The sequence below is a fragment of the Coenobita brevimanus genome, chromosome 14 (assembly GCF_032717465.1).
Source record: "Coenobita brevimanus isolate Jiangsu-jjx chromosome 14, ASM3271746v2, whole genome shotgun sequence".
NCBI lineage: Eukaryota > Metazoa > Arthropoda > Malacostraca > Decapoda > Coenobitidae > Coenobita > Coenobita brevimanus.
Genome location: NC_136967.1, coordinates 52966487 through 52982456, shown reverse-complemented (window position 1 = coordinate 52982456; position 15970 = coordinate 52966487). Strand labels below are relative to the sequence as shown.

The window sequence follows — 15970 nt, the reverse complement described above, 5'->3', positions numbered from 1 at the left end:
TACATATTCACAGAAAACGCATATGGCGGGAGACAGTCCCAGTAGTGTCTCCCATCACACACACCAAACGCCCCCTCAGTATCAGCACACCCAAAGCCATGACACATTCCACTGGCTCCAGGGAACTTCTATGGGTGAAAGACGCCATCTCTGGCACGAAATACCTTATTGACACTGGAGCCGGATTCAGCATAGTCCCTCCTATCTCTGACCACAATACAGCTCAGCAGCCCACATTTGACCTGATAGCAGCAAACGGCACCCCCATAGCCACGTACGGCACGGAATCCCATCACGTGGCACTTGCCCAATCAGTGTCATTTACTTGGCTGTTCCCTGTCGCAGATGTTAATCAACCCATTATTGGCATCGACTTCTTGGAGGCAAATGACTTGCTAGTGGATACCAGAGGACGGATTCTATATCACAGACCCTCAAACTTGTCCATCAAAGTAACCGGGTGTGCTGGTAATCCTCCACTCATTACACACCTTCTCCAGGAGTTCTCATACGATACCATACTACGCCAGTTTCCCCTGTTGACCTCTCAGACGCCCAACAACGGCCGTACAAACCATGGTGTAGAGCATTGCATCATCACTTCCGGACTGCCCTGTTTCACCTGTCCCAGACATCTTCCCCCAGAACATCATCAGACTGTGGAAAAGGAGTTTCAGGTGATGCTCAACGAGGGCACCATTCGGCCGTCATCAAGCTGCTGGGCATCCCCTCTACACATGGTTCCAAAGGCACAACAGGGTGAGTGGAGAGCAAGTGGGGACTACAGGGCACTAAATGCAATGACAGTTCCCGATAGATACCCCATTCCCCACATCCAGGATTTCCACCATCAACTGCACGGCCATCGTTTATTTTCCAAGATCAGTTTAGTCAGGGCATTCCACCAAATCCCTGTGGCAGAGAAGGATATCCCCAAGACTGCGGTAACCACCCCCTTCGGCTTTTCTGAATACACAAAAATGAATTTCGGCCTCAGAAACGCCGCACAAACGTTTAAGAGATTTATGGACCAGGTTGTCAAGGGGCTAGATTTTGCCCTGGTATACATCAATGACATCCTTATCTCTTCTGATTCCCATGAGCAGCACAAATCACATCTCTAAATGCTGTTCCAATGCCTGCAGGACTTTGGGCTGCGTGAGCACCTGGCAAAGTGTGTCCTCGGTGCAGATGAATTGGATTTCTTGGGCCACAGGGTATCTGCCACATGTATCACGCCCCTCCCGCAGAAGGTGGATGCCATTAAAAACTTTTCATGCCCGGCTACACCACGCAGGCTCAAGGAGTTTGGGGGGATGGTCAGTTATTATCACAGGTTCCTGAGAAACGTCGCATCAACATTAGCCCCCCTTAACGATCTCCCAAAGGGGACAAAAAAGACATCCTCCAAGCCTCTTCAATGGACTGCACAGTCAGACCATGCCTTCACCACCCTCAAAAACCACATTGCCACTGCACCATGCCCAGCATATCACCAGATGCCCCCATCACACTCACCACAGACGCCTCTGCCGAAGCTGTCCTACAACAACAAATCAATGGTGCAAACATGCCTGTCACATTCTTCAGCCAGCGCCTTAACCCTGCCCAGTGCATATACAGTGCCTTCGACAGGGAGGTGCTGGCTATGTATGAGGCAGTCAGACATTTCAGGCACCTTCTGGAAGGTAGAGAATTCACCATCGTCACAGACCATAAACTCTTTATTTACACCATGGCTTAGAAAGGGTAAAATTGGTCTCCTCATGTGGCAAGACAGCTAGCCTTCGTATCAGAGTTTTCCACTAACATCCAGCATATCAGCGGGGACCTGAACAAGGTTGCAGACGCCCTGTCCCATGGAGTTTCAGCTGTCTTCATAGACTGCCCCCACTTGACCATGCAGTCTTGGCCCAGGAGCAGGAGGACGATCAGGATCTCCAAGCTTTGCTGCAGTCCATGACCCCACTTCAGCTGCAACAGTTTGATGTCACCGGCACATCCCGGAAACTATGGTGTTACATATCCTGTGGGACAGCATGGTCCTATATTCCCCAACGATTCCGAAGGCAGGTCTTTAGTCATTACCACGAGATGGCGCACCCATGCATTTGTGGTACGCACAGCTTACTTAGCCAACTAGTGGTATGGCCAGGTATGAGGCGTGACACCACCAACTGGGTCCGAGTGTGCATGGCCTGTCAGTCAGCAAAAGTGCATCGCCACACCAAGACACCACTTCAACTGCTGCCCGCACCAACTCAACATTTCCACATGGTCCACATCGACAGCCTCGGCCCCCCTCCCCGAATCTAGGGTAACTGCTATATCTTAACGTGCATAGATAGAGCGACAAGGTTGGTCGAGACCACGCCCATGCTGGATGCTACGACTGACCATGTGGCATTGCATTTTCTGGCATCCTGGGTCACTCGTTTTGGTGCCCCGCAGGTGATCATCACAGACCAAGCCCCCCAATTCGAATCTTGGGCCTGGCAAGACCTAATGGACTTCCTGGGTGCAAAACGCCACAGAACCTCTGCAAATCACCCTCAAGCAAACGGGATGATTGAGTGCTGCCATCATCACCTGAAGGAAGCACTGAGGGCACTTCCCCACCCAGCGAATTGGGTGGCCGCGCTGCCAATTATCCTCCTAAATTTGAGGGTTACGGAGAAGGAGGACATCGGTAATTCCTTGGTGGGGAAGACTTGAGGCTGCCTGGGCAGTGCACTCTGCAACCAGGCACGCTAGCCCTGGTTTTCCTCCCAGAGCTCCAGCAGGCAATGCAGGCACTACAACCAGTCCCTCCTCATTCTTGCCAGCAGCAGACGCCGTTCATCCCCCACTCCCTACCAGATGCCGAACAGGTCTTTGTGAGGAGGGATCACCACACTTCACTACTCCAAACCCCATACGAAGGCCCATACCCCGTGATCACAAACTCAGACAAAACAGTCACAATATACAAACACGGGAAGTCATCCACAATCTCTGCAGACAGAGTCAAACCGGCCACACCACAACCCAGTCACAGCCAACACCCCACACGTCATCTCCCAACCTTGCCAGCCCACCAACCACACGCACACACCCTACACCTCATACCTCGGCACCAGCACCTACATGCACCACTCACACACACACACACCTCCGATCCCCTTTGTCAATTTATACTCTCCACTTCCTGTCATCACCACTCACCGACTCAGTCATCAAATAGTACAGCAAACTACAACAACTGATGCAAAATCTCCCTCACTACCACCCACACTACCATCCACAAACCCTACCTCGAGCACTAACCCTACAACCACCAACTCACCTTCTCCGTCAACCTCAGAGTGATCCTACCTCCCACCTTACTCTCCCAGCTCCCACCCCTTACCCAGCCCTTATCCCTAACCCACACTCTCCGTCAACATCAGGTGATCCTACCCCACACTCTTTCCCCCCAGCCCCCACCCCTCCCCCTGTCAAAACCTCTCATCCCTCAACACTCGTCGTTCCGGTAATCCCTCCACCACTCACCACAATCCTACAAACTACATCGACAACTACCACATTTACCTACACACAATCAGGCCGTCTCAGCAAACCACCACAATTTAACACTCCATCATAATTTGATACCAAAAACAAGACACTTCATGTCATCACACACCTACATTTCATTCGTACTGTACGGAATATTTTTTGTGTGTGTTCTCCCTCATACAATGGCTCAGTTGTAAAGGCAGGCATAACTCTCAATCATTTGCTCATAATAGTTAAGCACCAGTCAAATTCTCATACAGAGAGTTATGCCCGGCTACTATTTCTTAGTTTATAGTCATCCCCCCCCCCATGTAGTACCATTACTCCATCACACATTCATGCAATGGACTCGTCATTAAAATTCCCCTGTCTATCACAACTGCTATTTGTAATTACCGCATTCAAATCACTTTCAAATTAATGTTCGTTCACTTTGAAAACTGTACATAGATTTTTTTGTACCTTGTGCCCTAATAATATTTTTTTTCTTCCTTTTTTTCTTCCTTATTTTTGCAAAAAACGGAGGGAGGGGAGGGGAAGTGCTGTGGCATATATTACACCACAAAGTATTGAACTTCACATTTCACCTCCACAAGTGGTTTCCTTCCCTCGTGGCTTTTCTGCATTTCACCTACACACATGGTTTCCTTCCCTCGTGGCTTTTTCCACCTTGTTCTTGTACTTAGCATCGCTACTAGTGCCGCTACCAATAGTATTCAATTTCTCATTCCTCCTCATTTGTACTAGTGCCACTACCAATAATAATCGATTTCTCATCCCTCCTTATCTGTACTACTGCCACTTCCAATAATATTCAATTTCTCTTCCCTCCTCACCTGCACAAGTGCCGCTACCAATAATATTCAATTTCTCTTCCCTCCTCACCTGAATAGGCAAATTTGACTGGTTTAGGCAAAACAGTTGTGCCTAAACCAATCAAATTTGCCTATTCAGGCGACCTAGGCGTACCAGTGCTCCGCCTACCTCATTAAGGGGCTTCAAACCGAGCGGGCGATCTAAAGTCGTTCTATTTTATGAAGGCAGTTTGGGTGGGGCGCTCTGGGACCTCACTCTGTTAGCTCTTCTGCCACATCGTCGTCACACACGTGCTCTCTCTCTGTCTCTGTCTCTCTCTCTCTCTCTCTCTCTCTCTCTCTCTCTCTCATACATTAACTACTATTAATTGTGCTTTCTTTATTTTTTCTCTTGTTTTCGACTTTTTTTGCACACCATCCCTAAGGTAAAAGTGTATAGGTGCATTTTTTTTTTTTTTATAGCTTCCATGGTGGGAGACTGACCGAGTATGACCCGCTCACGCAGGGCTGTCCCTCGTGTCACCACCTGACAACGTCGCAAAAGCAACGCTGACAAGTCTTATGAGATTTATACTATACTATAGCTTTTTTATTGAATTACATCTATTCAGAGTGTTTAAAATTCATTAACAAGCAGTTACTAGCTTAAAATAGGAGTGAGAGAGAGAGAGAGAGAGAGAGAGAGAGAGGTGAACACAAATAATTACACGTGTATCGGCGGCGATGTGACAACAGAGCTAACAGTGTGAGGTCTCAGATCGCCCCACCCAAACTGCCTTCATAAAATAGAACGGCTGTAGCTCGCCCTCCTTTTCTTTCTCAACTTCACCCGGCTGACTACCTGCCTTGCTGTCCGCCTCTTCTGGTTAATCTGGCCACGTGGTACGATTTTACATATACAATACACGTGAACATACTGTATATTATCAGCTCAGCATTCCCGCTCCTCACTAAATTCATTGCTCTTATTTTAGTCTGTAACTCTTAATTCGTTTGATAGATCTACATATGCTGTAAATGTAATTGCCTTGTATTACTTTGAAGTCATGCAGTAACTCTGTATTGTTCCAAGTCAATAATCACTGCCCTGTCTATTTCTTCCCAGCACATTTGTGTTTATCTATCCTTACCATTTGCCTTGGTGTAGCCCCTAGTAAAGTATTTCCATAACTAAAACGCTGCGCCGCTACCTACAACAAATGCTAATACTAATTATAAAAATGTTCCTGTTGCTGATGATGAGTTTGATGGATGCCTCATCGACTGCATGAATTATTTACACATCTCTTCTGTTTACAGGCGTAATATAAATACTATCACCATTATTACTGTCTCCCTAAGATTACGACATACAACCGTCGAATACACAATCCAGGTCCTTATTTCCATTCTAGATTTGAATAGTTGTGGTAGGAATAGTGGCCAAGGGACTCTTTAACGACTTAGTGGTTTCCATCTGAAACGCACTGCTGAATTCCATTATTTAAGTGATTCTTGCTTCAAACAAGAAGTGTCAATTTCCCCTTCTTTCTCTTCAAAGAAAGACGATTACACACACACACACACACACACACACACACACACACACACAATTATACACACACAATTATTTATTTATTCAGTTAATTATGATATATTCATGTAATACAAAGAGACAGAGGAATCAAGGAGAAACTGTGTGCACAGGAATACACGGAAGTGAAAGAATTTCACCTTAATACTGAAAGTATTCATTGTGAGAACACAGAAACTTCATACAACCTAGAGGCCCTTAAAACTGTTCCGTCTCTATTCTTACACGAAAAAAACACAGTTAACACAAATCAAGTATATAAACATACATTACCCATCTGAGCTATTCATTGCATTCTGTAACACACAACACAATATGAGTGCTTGATTCATTGTGACCTATGTATTTATCTATCTTTCTATGAATTTATCTATCTATGTATCTTTCTCGTTCTCTCTCTCTCTAATCTTGTGTGTGTGTGTGTGTGTGTGTGTGTGTGTGTGTGTGTGTGTGTGTGTGTAAACATCAAGGCTGAATCAAGTGCATTTAAGCAATTTAATTGCCTATGCAAACGATGTTTACAAGATTTAGGCCCTGTCTGCATGCAGGTATAATGAAGATGCTATTCTAGGCCGGCATAATGCAGGCAGCAAGAGCAGCGTTGCCAGGTGAATTTGCCCAAAATATCGTATTAAACCTGTCGAAATTTTCGTACTTGAGTCTGTATTATCGTACGGTCCTTTCATTCTGGACACTTACAAACAATGCATGCAATGGCCCATACACACACACATATATTTTTTTGCTTATGTGATAATGCATTCATAATTAAGCAAAATGTTGATAATCATATATCAAATGAAAGCTTAGAATCTATTTTGTGATGACACAAACAGAAATTTAAAATTTGATAATGGGTAATCACACAGAAAATATGAAATAAGTCACCAACTCTGGCCAAAAATATGAAATAAATCACCAACTCTGGCCAAAAACATAAAATATACATCTTATATATAACCACAGTACATGCAAAAAAATTATATATATTTGAAAGCAGTGTTGGGAAGATGCTTGTATAATGGTGGTTCTTTACAGCTGTAGATTTTTATGGTGTCTGATATAACACTATGAACAGCATCCTTTGTCACATTTGGGACAGAAGTAACTGGATCGTCATCACTGCCTTCACTTACAGTAAGAGTATCACTGTCACTATCTACTGATTCACTACACACATCATCGGCATCAATTTCTTCATCAGTAGTGCAATCATGGTCCTCTTCAAGCACCTCTAAAGAGTCAGAGACATCGAGCATTATTTCGTCACTGGCAACCATGGTCAACACTGGATGGAGGCTGTCTTATTTCAGTAGATCTTCACACAAAACAGCACTGTCATCTCCATAACTGCTATGAATATTACCCCTGAAACACTCCTTTATCTGTAGACATACATTATTATTTGTTAGTTTACTTATAAACCTCCTAAATATGATGAATTCTAAAGGATATCATGCAGCCACTCACTCCTGGGGTAGCCTAAATATGGCGGACATACAGCTGTCTTTTCTTTATCAAGTATCTGTAAGCTGTCTTATGATTGGTTGGCTGCATCAGCTGGAGGAAACGATGAGCCAGTTGTAGGACTGGACGCATGACAAGTAAACTTGGATCAAAACAAACCCCAGTCTCGGTGATGACCGGAAGACTTGAGTTGGGCCAAAATTATGGCCTTACGGAGTCTACAGGTCGAGCCATTATTTTGGCCTCACAGAGTATAAAGGTTCATTAAAAAATCAAATTATTGTACATCTCCATTGAATTATTGTACAAATTCCTGAATTATCGTATTATCGTACAGGTGGTATTGTACATCGTACAGACGGTCAAATTATCGCATTTGTACGATAATTATGGTACGCCTGGCAACGCTGAGCAGGAGGCGTATTTAACCTGGACGACGAGACGGTATGACTTCCCGTAATATGGCCGGTATTCGACAGTAGATGGTACTGTTGGTTTCGAAGCACATACTTCGTAGCAATTTATTACTTCTATTACACATTCAGTGTCTCTTTGAGGGAATTTATATATTATCAGTACCATCATAACTTGCTTCAGTAACGTCCAAATCAAATGGTGCAATATGCAATACTCGTATGCACCACAAAGGAATATGTATTATGCAATCGCCTAATACACAAAACATACGATCTTTAGCCGTCCAGGAGGTGCAATCAAGAACATATTTTGTGGCACCATAAAGCACACACGAAAGACCTCATTTAACCTGCAGTTGTACGTCCATGGGTCTTATTTACACAGGATCCTGACAAATGCCGATAACAGTTTATTAGTATTGGATATATATTTTTTTTAGTTTCCTTCCACTTTAACTCTAATATGATTGTGAAGTATAAACAAACAATATATGCTAAAAGAATTTTATCAAGGAATCACTGTAAATATTTTCTTGTTGTGTCTTGTGTTGACTAAGGAGTTCGGAAGGCCGCTACTGGATTCTAATACCCTATTCTTAAGTCTTCTGTACATTCATGGATGTGTTGGAGCGATTATTTATGATTTTATTTTTAGTCATACAGCTGTTAGACACTTCATAACCAAACTGTCTTGACCCTGAATTATACGTACTATTATTTGTTTATATTTAAACTACCACTAATAGAGCCACCAAGCACATCACATGCGGATATTTTTAATTATCTTAAGTTGTATATGGAATTGTTTGTTTATATACAGTATAGTTTATTTTCTCCCTTGCAACTAACAAGCGGTACACAGCCAAAATTTCTTGAGCTTCACCTGTGCATGGGACTGTCGTTTGTTTCAGTCTTCATATGCAATGCTACCAGCGTTCTACAGCAATTTAGAATTCTGAGGAATATACTGCTGTTCAGATTTATCTATAGTCAGATGTATTTAAAGGACAGTTAAAACAATATCCAACCTCTTTGTTTTACAAAGTTTCTCCTAAACAAGAAAAATATTGTAGTACTAGCAAAAAAAAAAAAAAAAGAAAGAAAGAAAAAAGAAAACTGGGTGAAAAATCTTACATCCTTCACGAATTCTTCCCCATCTGGCTTAAATGCCTGCTCACATAGGCTTACTGATTCCGCTGCCAGTAATGCTTCTGAGCTAAGATTTAAAGTTTTTTGATCAACTTTGAATAGTAACAATGATCTGTTTTTGCAGTGAGGCCAAGGAAACGAAAGTCCAGAAATTTTCCATGTGTCTTGCTCTTCCTGCAAAATCCAATAATAGCCACGGCAGATCGTAGGTGTGCTTGACTCTGGCCTTATACTTCTTATGTGATTACCTCCAAGCTCCACAGACATGCCTTGACAGCATAGCTCGCAGATTCGGTTCACTAATGTTGACCGAAAAGGGACAATAGAGGTCACAGCGAGGCCACAGTTTGCTTGGTCCGTGGCTTCTACTTACCAGCAAAATATTCTGCCGTCACTGGCAGAGATGTAGGTTAGGTGAGATTAGGTGATGTAAGATAAGCTGAACTGAGATTAGCCGAGGTGCGGTGAAGTTAGGTGCAATGGGGTGAGGATGAGTGAGGTAAGGTTAAGGTTAAGTTAGTGAAGTGAGGCACTGCAGTGAGGTTAGGTTAGTAGGTTAGGGAATGATCGTTTAGATTGAGTTATGTTAGACTGGGCAAGATTATGTGATGTTAGGTTGGTCTAGATTGGGTTATGATGGTTGATGTAGTTTAGAAAAAATATATCATTTTTAGATATAAGTTAATTCCTAACTTTCATTTATCCATCAATCTATCAGTATGTTTATCTATGAATCTATCTACACACACACACACACACACACACACACACACACACACAAAAGCACGCGCGCGCGCGTACGCAGTAAATAAATAAATATATAAATTTTTATATACATATGCAGGTCGGCTGCGCAATAAGTTTCTACAAAGGACAAGCCGGCTGACGTTGCGCCAGAACAGAGGTGTAATGAACGGATGGATTAACGAGGCCCGCTTTGTTTCATTTTGCGGTGGCGAGGACAGAGAGCACTGGGCTATGAGTACACACAAGTGAATAGACAATATGGTCGACATAGGTGGCACATTTACTGTATATGACTATCTCTCGCACATATGTTTATTGGACAGAGGTTGGGAATATTGTGCAGTGCCAAATACACCTGCTAACACTAATATTGCTACATTGTTATGAACATTACGTTCAGTTAATACGTGTGTGTTATGTATATAACCTCCACACATATGACTGGTGAGCAATGGTTAAAGAATATTAGAGCCCGGTACAGCTAGAAGTGGAAATATTGCCATCTCATGACATTTTTAGCATTATGAGTACACTCGTGGACGAGAAATATGGTAAACACTGGTTGTGTCGGAAACATGGCCGCTCGTTCCACAAGTATTGTGGATAAATAATCCTACACCTGATAAAAGAGTATAGTTGTGGGCAAAAAAATTACTATTTTGATTTATTTTTTAACATCACGATGGTATTTGTGGGTGAAAAATGTTGTGACCATACATGGTTTGCAAATACGGCGAGCTCCACATATGTGGTTGCTGAACAGTGGTAGAAAATAACAGACACGAGTTGCAACACAGCCTACAATATATCCGAATACCAACCATTCCTGCATGATGTCATCTCTTTACATTAGCTTGAGCGATAACGTGGAGGATTACTGTTTTGTTCGGTTTCTTTATTTGTTTGCTTGTTTATTTGTGTGTGTGTGTGTGTGTGTGTGTGTGTGTCCTTTTTTGCCTATCTATCTATCTATCTATCTATCTATCTATCTATATCTATCTATCTATATATATATATATTTATATATTTATATATATATATTTATATCTTTATATCTATATATTTATATATAAATATATATATATATATATGCAGTACGTGTATATGTGCATGACTGTTTCTCTTATTGTGTTCTCATTATAACTGTTAGTACTATCTTATTAGTATGCACAACATATGGTACAGTCTCCAGCAAAAGTCGAGCGACCGGCTTCACGAGCAGGTTGGTATATGTGGCACCGCCGCACCCCCAGTTTCACCCTCCCCCCCTTCTCTCGTCCCCATTCATTCGTCTACCATCCACCCTCCCCACATTCAAAGGCAACAGAGTAAGACCTACTCCCATTGTCTCAACCACTCTTCCGTCATCGATTTGTCTTGGGAAATAATGGTTTTGTTAGGATAACGAATAAAAACTCATTACACAGTATTTTACTCCATAGTAATTAATAGACCATGATCTGAATGTAGGGTGATATAAAATCGCAGTATATTTGTATGATAGTGAGCTCTGTAATCATACAATTTATCATTTTGATGGTTGTATCCATTCAGTGTGTAACATTAAACAGTCGGAAGCTATAAGCAGATGTTTGTAGTGGTCGGTGATGTGCTCCTTCCCTTACTCGATGTAATCACTGTTACTTTACAAACTCTAATATAGGTCATTACCATTAGTTACTACTAATACCCCATGTGTGATAATAGCAAAGTGTTGCTGATAAGTAAAACACATGATCAGTATTATCTTGGTTATTGATGTCTTAATACATGATATCGGATAACGTTGGGCAACAGGGACTGGATGACAGCTTGTCTGGTGGTTAAACCGCCTAAGCTGGTCAAGCCGAGGCCATGACGTTGTTGCTGGCATTACCAAAGGTCAGTCAATATTTAACGCCACACACTGCTGCTGACAGTATTATAAGTATCAAGGTCAATTTCATACAGAGGACAGCCAACAATAGAGTGGGCCGCGTGGTGTGCTGACCCCGCGCACACCATACAACCAGGGCCGGATTACTAGGTATTGGCAAATTGGGCAACTGCCTACAAGGCCACGGCCTGTCACAGGCCATCCAGACTTCCAGAGCGGAATAAATATACGCTTCGGGCGTCCAGATAAGTGCCATCATTCATCAGGCCATCAAAAAAGGCCATTATAGACCATGTCAACAGTTCACCGGAAATAACGGAAAAAAGAGATCTATAAGTTGCAGACCAACCGCCTGCGTTGCCTACCAAGCCACAGCATGGTTAAACTAGCACTGCATACAACCAACCCCCTCCACCCCTTGCCTCAGCCACTTATTGCCACTCACTCCAGCGAGAGACTCGCCACCGCCTGATAACAATATCAGGAATATAACTTTGCCTTATATAGTTATAACTGCAATAGGGTGTAATTTGCGATTCACACGTTTATAACACGACGTATTTCGAAAAAGGTAACCAATAACTAAATTGGCCGAATGGATGATCTGCATAGTAACCAAACTTGTCTCGATTGCGGCTTACGCTAATCAACATTATCGTGCCATACAACAGATAATTCAGTTTATTCGTTTTCAGCGACAATGTTTTCAACAAAGGTTTGACGAGTTACAGTTCACACTGGTCAGTGTTACTTATAGCAACGTAATAGACGTAACGGTCAGGTTAAATTGATGATTATTTGTTCTTCAACTTGTGTCCCATGTCTGTTACAACTTTCCTCGATCTCTGTGTGACCATGGTATTTCCCATTAACTATCGTCAGCCGAAACGTCAGCTGCCTCAGAGAGGGAAGGATGTTAAAATGGACAAACGGTTTTGGTTACGCAAATATTTAATATGGAAAACTAACTGACTACCGGTATATTTAAGAACACATTTTAAAATGATATGAAATAATGGAGTCAGACATTGGATTTATATGATAATAGAATGTTGTGGGTAACTGGGGGAGTGACAAGGTAACCCTGTCAAGACCATACAACAAATACAAGAACTCAACACTCAGATAAACAGTAAAATATCAGAACAGTAAACACTAAACTGGAAAAATTACCTCCAAACACTTGACCACAAAACAAACATCAGCAAACTTTACAAAACACTAAACAGCATCACACTTTTCAACAGCAACACCACACATGCTGCCATCACAACAACAGACACCATACCCTCAAACAAACAACAAGCAAACACTCTCATCAATCACTTTTCACAAGTCAGCCATCTAACCCCCCATCCCGAAGACCGACGTATCATCAGATGTAAGAGACAGTTCCCCACAGACCCAGACTACGCACCTTTCACTTACAACCAGACGAAGCACATCATTAACAACCTCAAGCACTTATCTGTCCTGTGGACCAGACAACAAAAGCAACATTCACCTTAAACACCTACGACCACAAGGCATACAAGCACTCACTAACATATCAAACTACAGCTACTCACACAACATAATACCCAACATCTGGAAGCATGGCAGTATCATCACTATCCCTAAACCCAGCAAAAGACCCCACGTTACCCTCCTCACATCGCCCCATCACACTCCTCTGCACCCCCTCTAAAGTCACCGAACGACTGATACTACAACTAGTCACACCTCACATTCCCCTAGCCCAGTCACAACATTGCTTTAGGCCACTACACTCCACAAACACCCTTCTTACAGACCTTACACAGAGAGTTTTCGATGTCATAAATTCAGCCAGGCCACCACACAAAACACTCCTAATCACAGCAGACATTAGGAAAGCTTTTGATGCCATCCCCCTCCACAACCTCACAAACAAAATACTCAACACAGACATGCACAATAACACAAAAAGATGGCTGGCAAACTACTTAGCAGGCAGTTGTGCACATGTAACATTTGCCGGTCAGTCTTCTAACATCAGAAACTTCACAAACGGCGTCCCCCAAGGATCTGTTTTGTCCCCTACACTCTTTAATCTATACATGCACGACATACCCACACCCCACACACCACAGATACACATAGCTTCCTATGCAGATGATAAAACACTTACATGTACACACCAAAACGCAAACACAGCTGCATACATCATTCAACCTTACCTCAACACACTACACGAATGGTTCACCACAAACAGGCTCAAAATAGCCCCAGCCAAATCTACAGTGACTCTTCTCACAAACTGGACAGCAAAACACAGTCACATCCCACACCTCACCATAAACAACACTCCCCTACCACACACACACACACACACACACACACACACACACACACACACACACACACACACACAAAATCCTTGGTGTAACATACAATACATCAATGTCATTTAAACAACACATCACAAACATTAAAAATAAAATAACACCAAGACTCAATGCTTTGAGGTCACTTGCTCATACAACATTCGGACACAACAAAGAAACCACCACCACAGTATACAAACAATACATATGTTCAGTGATGAATTATGCAAACCCTGCCTGGGCTTCTAACCTCACCAAAACACACTACAACACTCTACAGATCATACAGAACAAGGCCCTAAAAATAATCACAGGCTGCACAGCTACTGCACCCACAGACCACCTACATCAAGAAACCAAAGTCCTCAAAGTCAAGGATCACCTAGATATGAGAGGCACCCAGTTTCTTGCAGCAGCCTCCACAAACCCACAACATCCACTACAGTACATGGCAGCACACCACCCACACCAAGGAACATCAAAACAACACCCAACACACGATACCATACACAAATACTGTCATCTCTCCCCCCTCGCCCACCTCAGACCAGCTTCCAGAAGCATATCCACACTCAGATCACTCGCCGTTCCATTCAGTTACTTAAAGACAACACACAGCTGCATGCACGGCCTCGTGACATCCACCCTTCTGAATCCTATCTTCCTCGTGAGGACAGGGTCCACCTGGCCAGGCTGAGATGTGGGCACCATCCAGCCCTCTTAAGCTACCAGAAGAGGCTGGATGACTTCGTCGCTGATGCCTGTCCACGATGCAACACAGCACCCCATACTGTTGAGCACATTGTGGAAGACTGCAATGCACACAATCACCTGCACCAATAACACAACATACACTCTTTGAGAGGTCTGTGGGAAAGCCCGGTCTCGGCCGTGACCTTCCTAAGGGACTCGGGGCTGTTCGGCCAGACTGCCTAGGGAACAACTACTACTACTACACCGAGTAGGACCAGCCATCACCTTTGCTATCACCCTGTTCCAGCTGCCCTACAGTAACATGTGGTATAGTGACAGTAGTGAAAGTTTACTAGAGATCTGATGTTCTAGCTACATTCAAATTAATGTATTATAATCCGCGATTGCACTGCATATCTAATTGAATAAAACGTAGAAAATAAGGTCTTACTGTGTACTGATCATTACATGCTTATTTGCCATATCGTCAAACTACAGTATTAATGTCGCTATTATATGGCGCAGTGGACAATATTGTAATGCACACTTCATGGTGATAATAAAGACGTGTTTATGAGCATTGGTGGAAAACACACACACACACACACACACACACACACACACACACACACACACACACACTATCCATCCTGGGCAGAGCCGTCGTCCCAGGGCCCATTTCCCACTCCCCATGCCTCCACCACAACGTGTGACGGCCAGCTACCCCCCGCCCCACACACCACCGACCACTACAAACATCTACTTTTAGCTTCCGACTGTTTAATGTTACACACTGACTGGATACAACCGTCAAAATGATAAATTGTATCATTACAGAGCTCACTATCATACGAATATATTACTATTTCTCCCTGAGTTCAGATCGTGGTGTATAACTGTACTATGGAACACTGTGTAATGTATTTTTATTCGTTATCACAAAACCATTATTTCCCAAGACAAATGGATGACGGAAGAGTGGTTGAGACACTGCGACAAGGCCTTACTCTGTTGCCCTTGAATGTGGGAAGGGTGGAGGGTAGACGAATGAATGGGAACGAAGGAGGGGGGGGGGGGACTGGGGGTGCGGCGGTGTCACATATACCAACCTGCTCGTCGAGCCGGTCGCTCGACTTTTGCAGGAGACTATACATATATGACGCATATGCTGGACATACAAGTAAGATAGTAGTTTGTAGTGTATACAGTTGGGCATACAAATGAGTTTGTTGTAATGTCACTGAAAACATTTTGTTCCAATTTTAGCCAAGTTAATGGAATTGTTGAGAGTTAGCCAGGGGATTAGCTAATATCACTGCAGATATTATGTTAAACAATGGCTCGGGGACCTA

At 43.2% G+C, this 15970-nt stretch overlaps 1 protein-coding gene across 1 annotated transcript; it reads left to right on the top strand.

The window, feature by feature from the left end:
- Nucleotides 1-2376: 2376 nt before the first annotated feature.
- On the top strand, nucleotides 2377-2715 carry LOC145390400 (uncharacterized). Its single transcript, XM_080265334.1, has one exon. The coding sequence runs from the start codon at nucleotides 2377-2379 to the stop codon at nucleotides 2713-2715; it is 339 nt and encodes a 112-aa protein (XP_080121460.1).
- Nucleotides 2716-15970: the final 13255 nt, after the last annotated feature.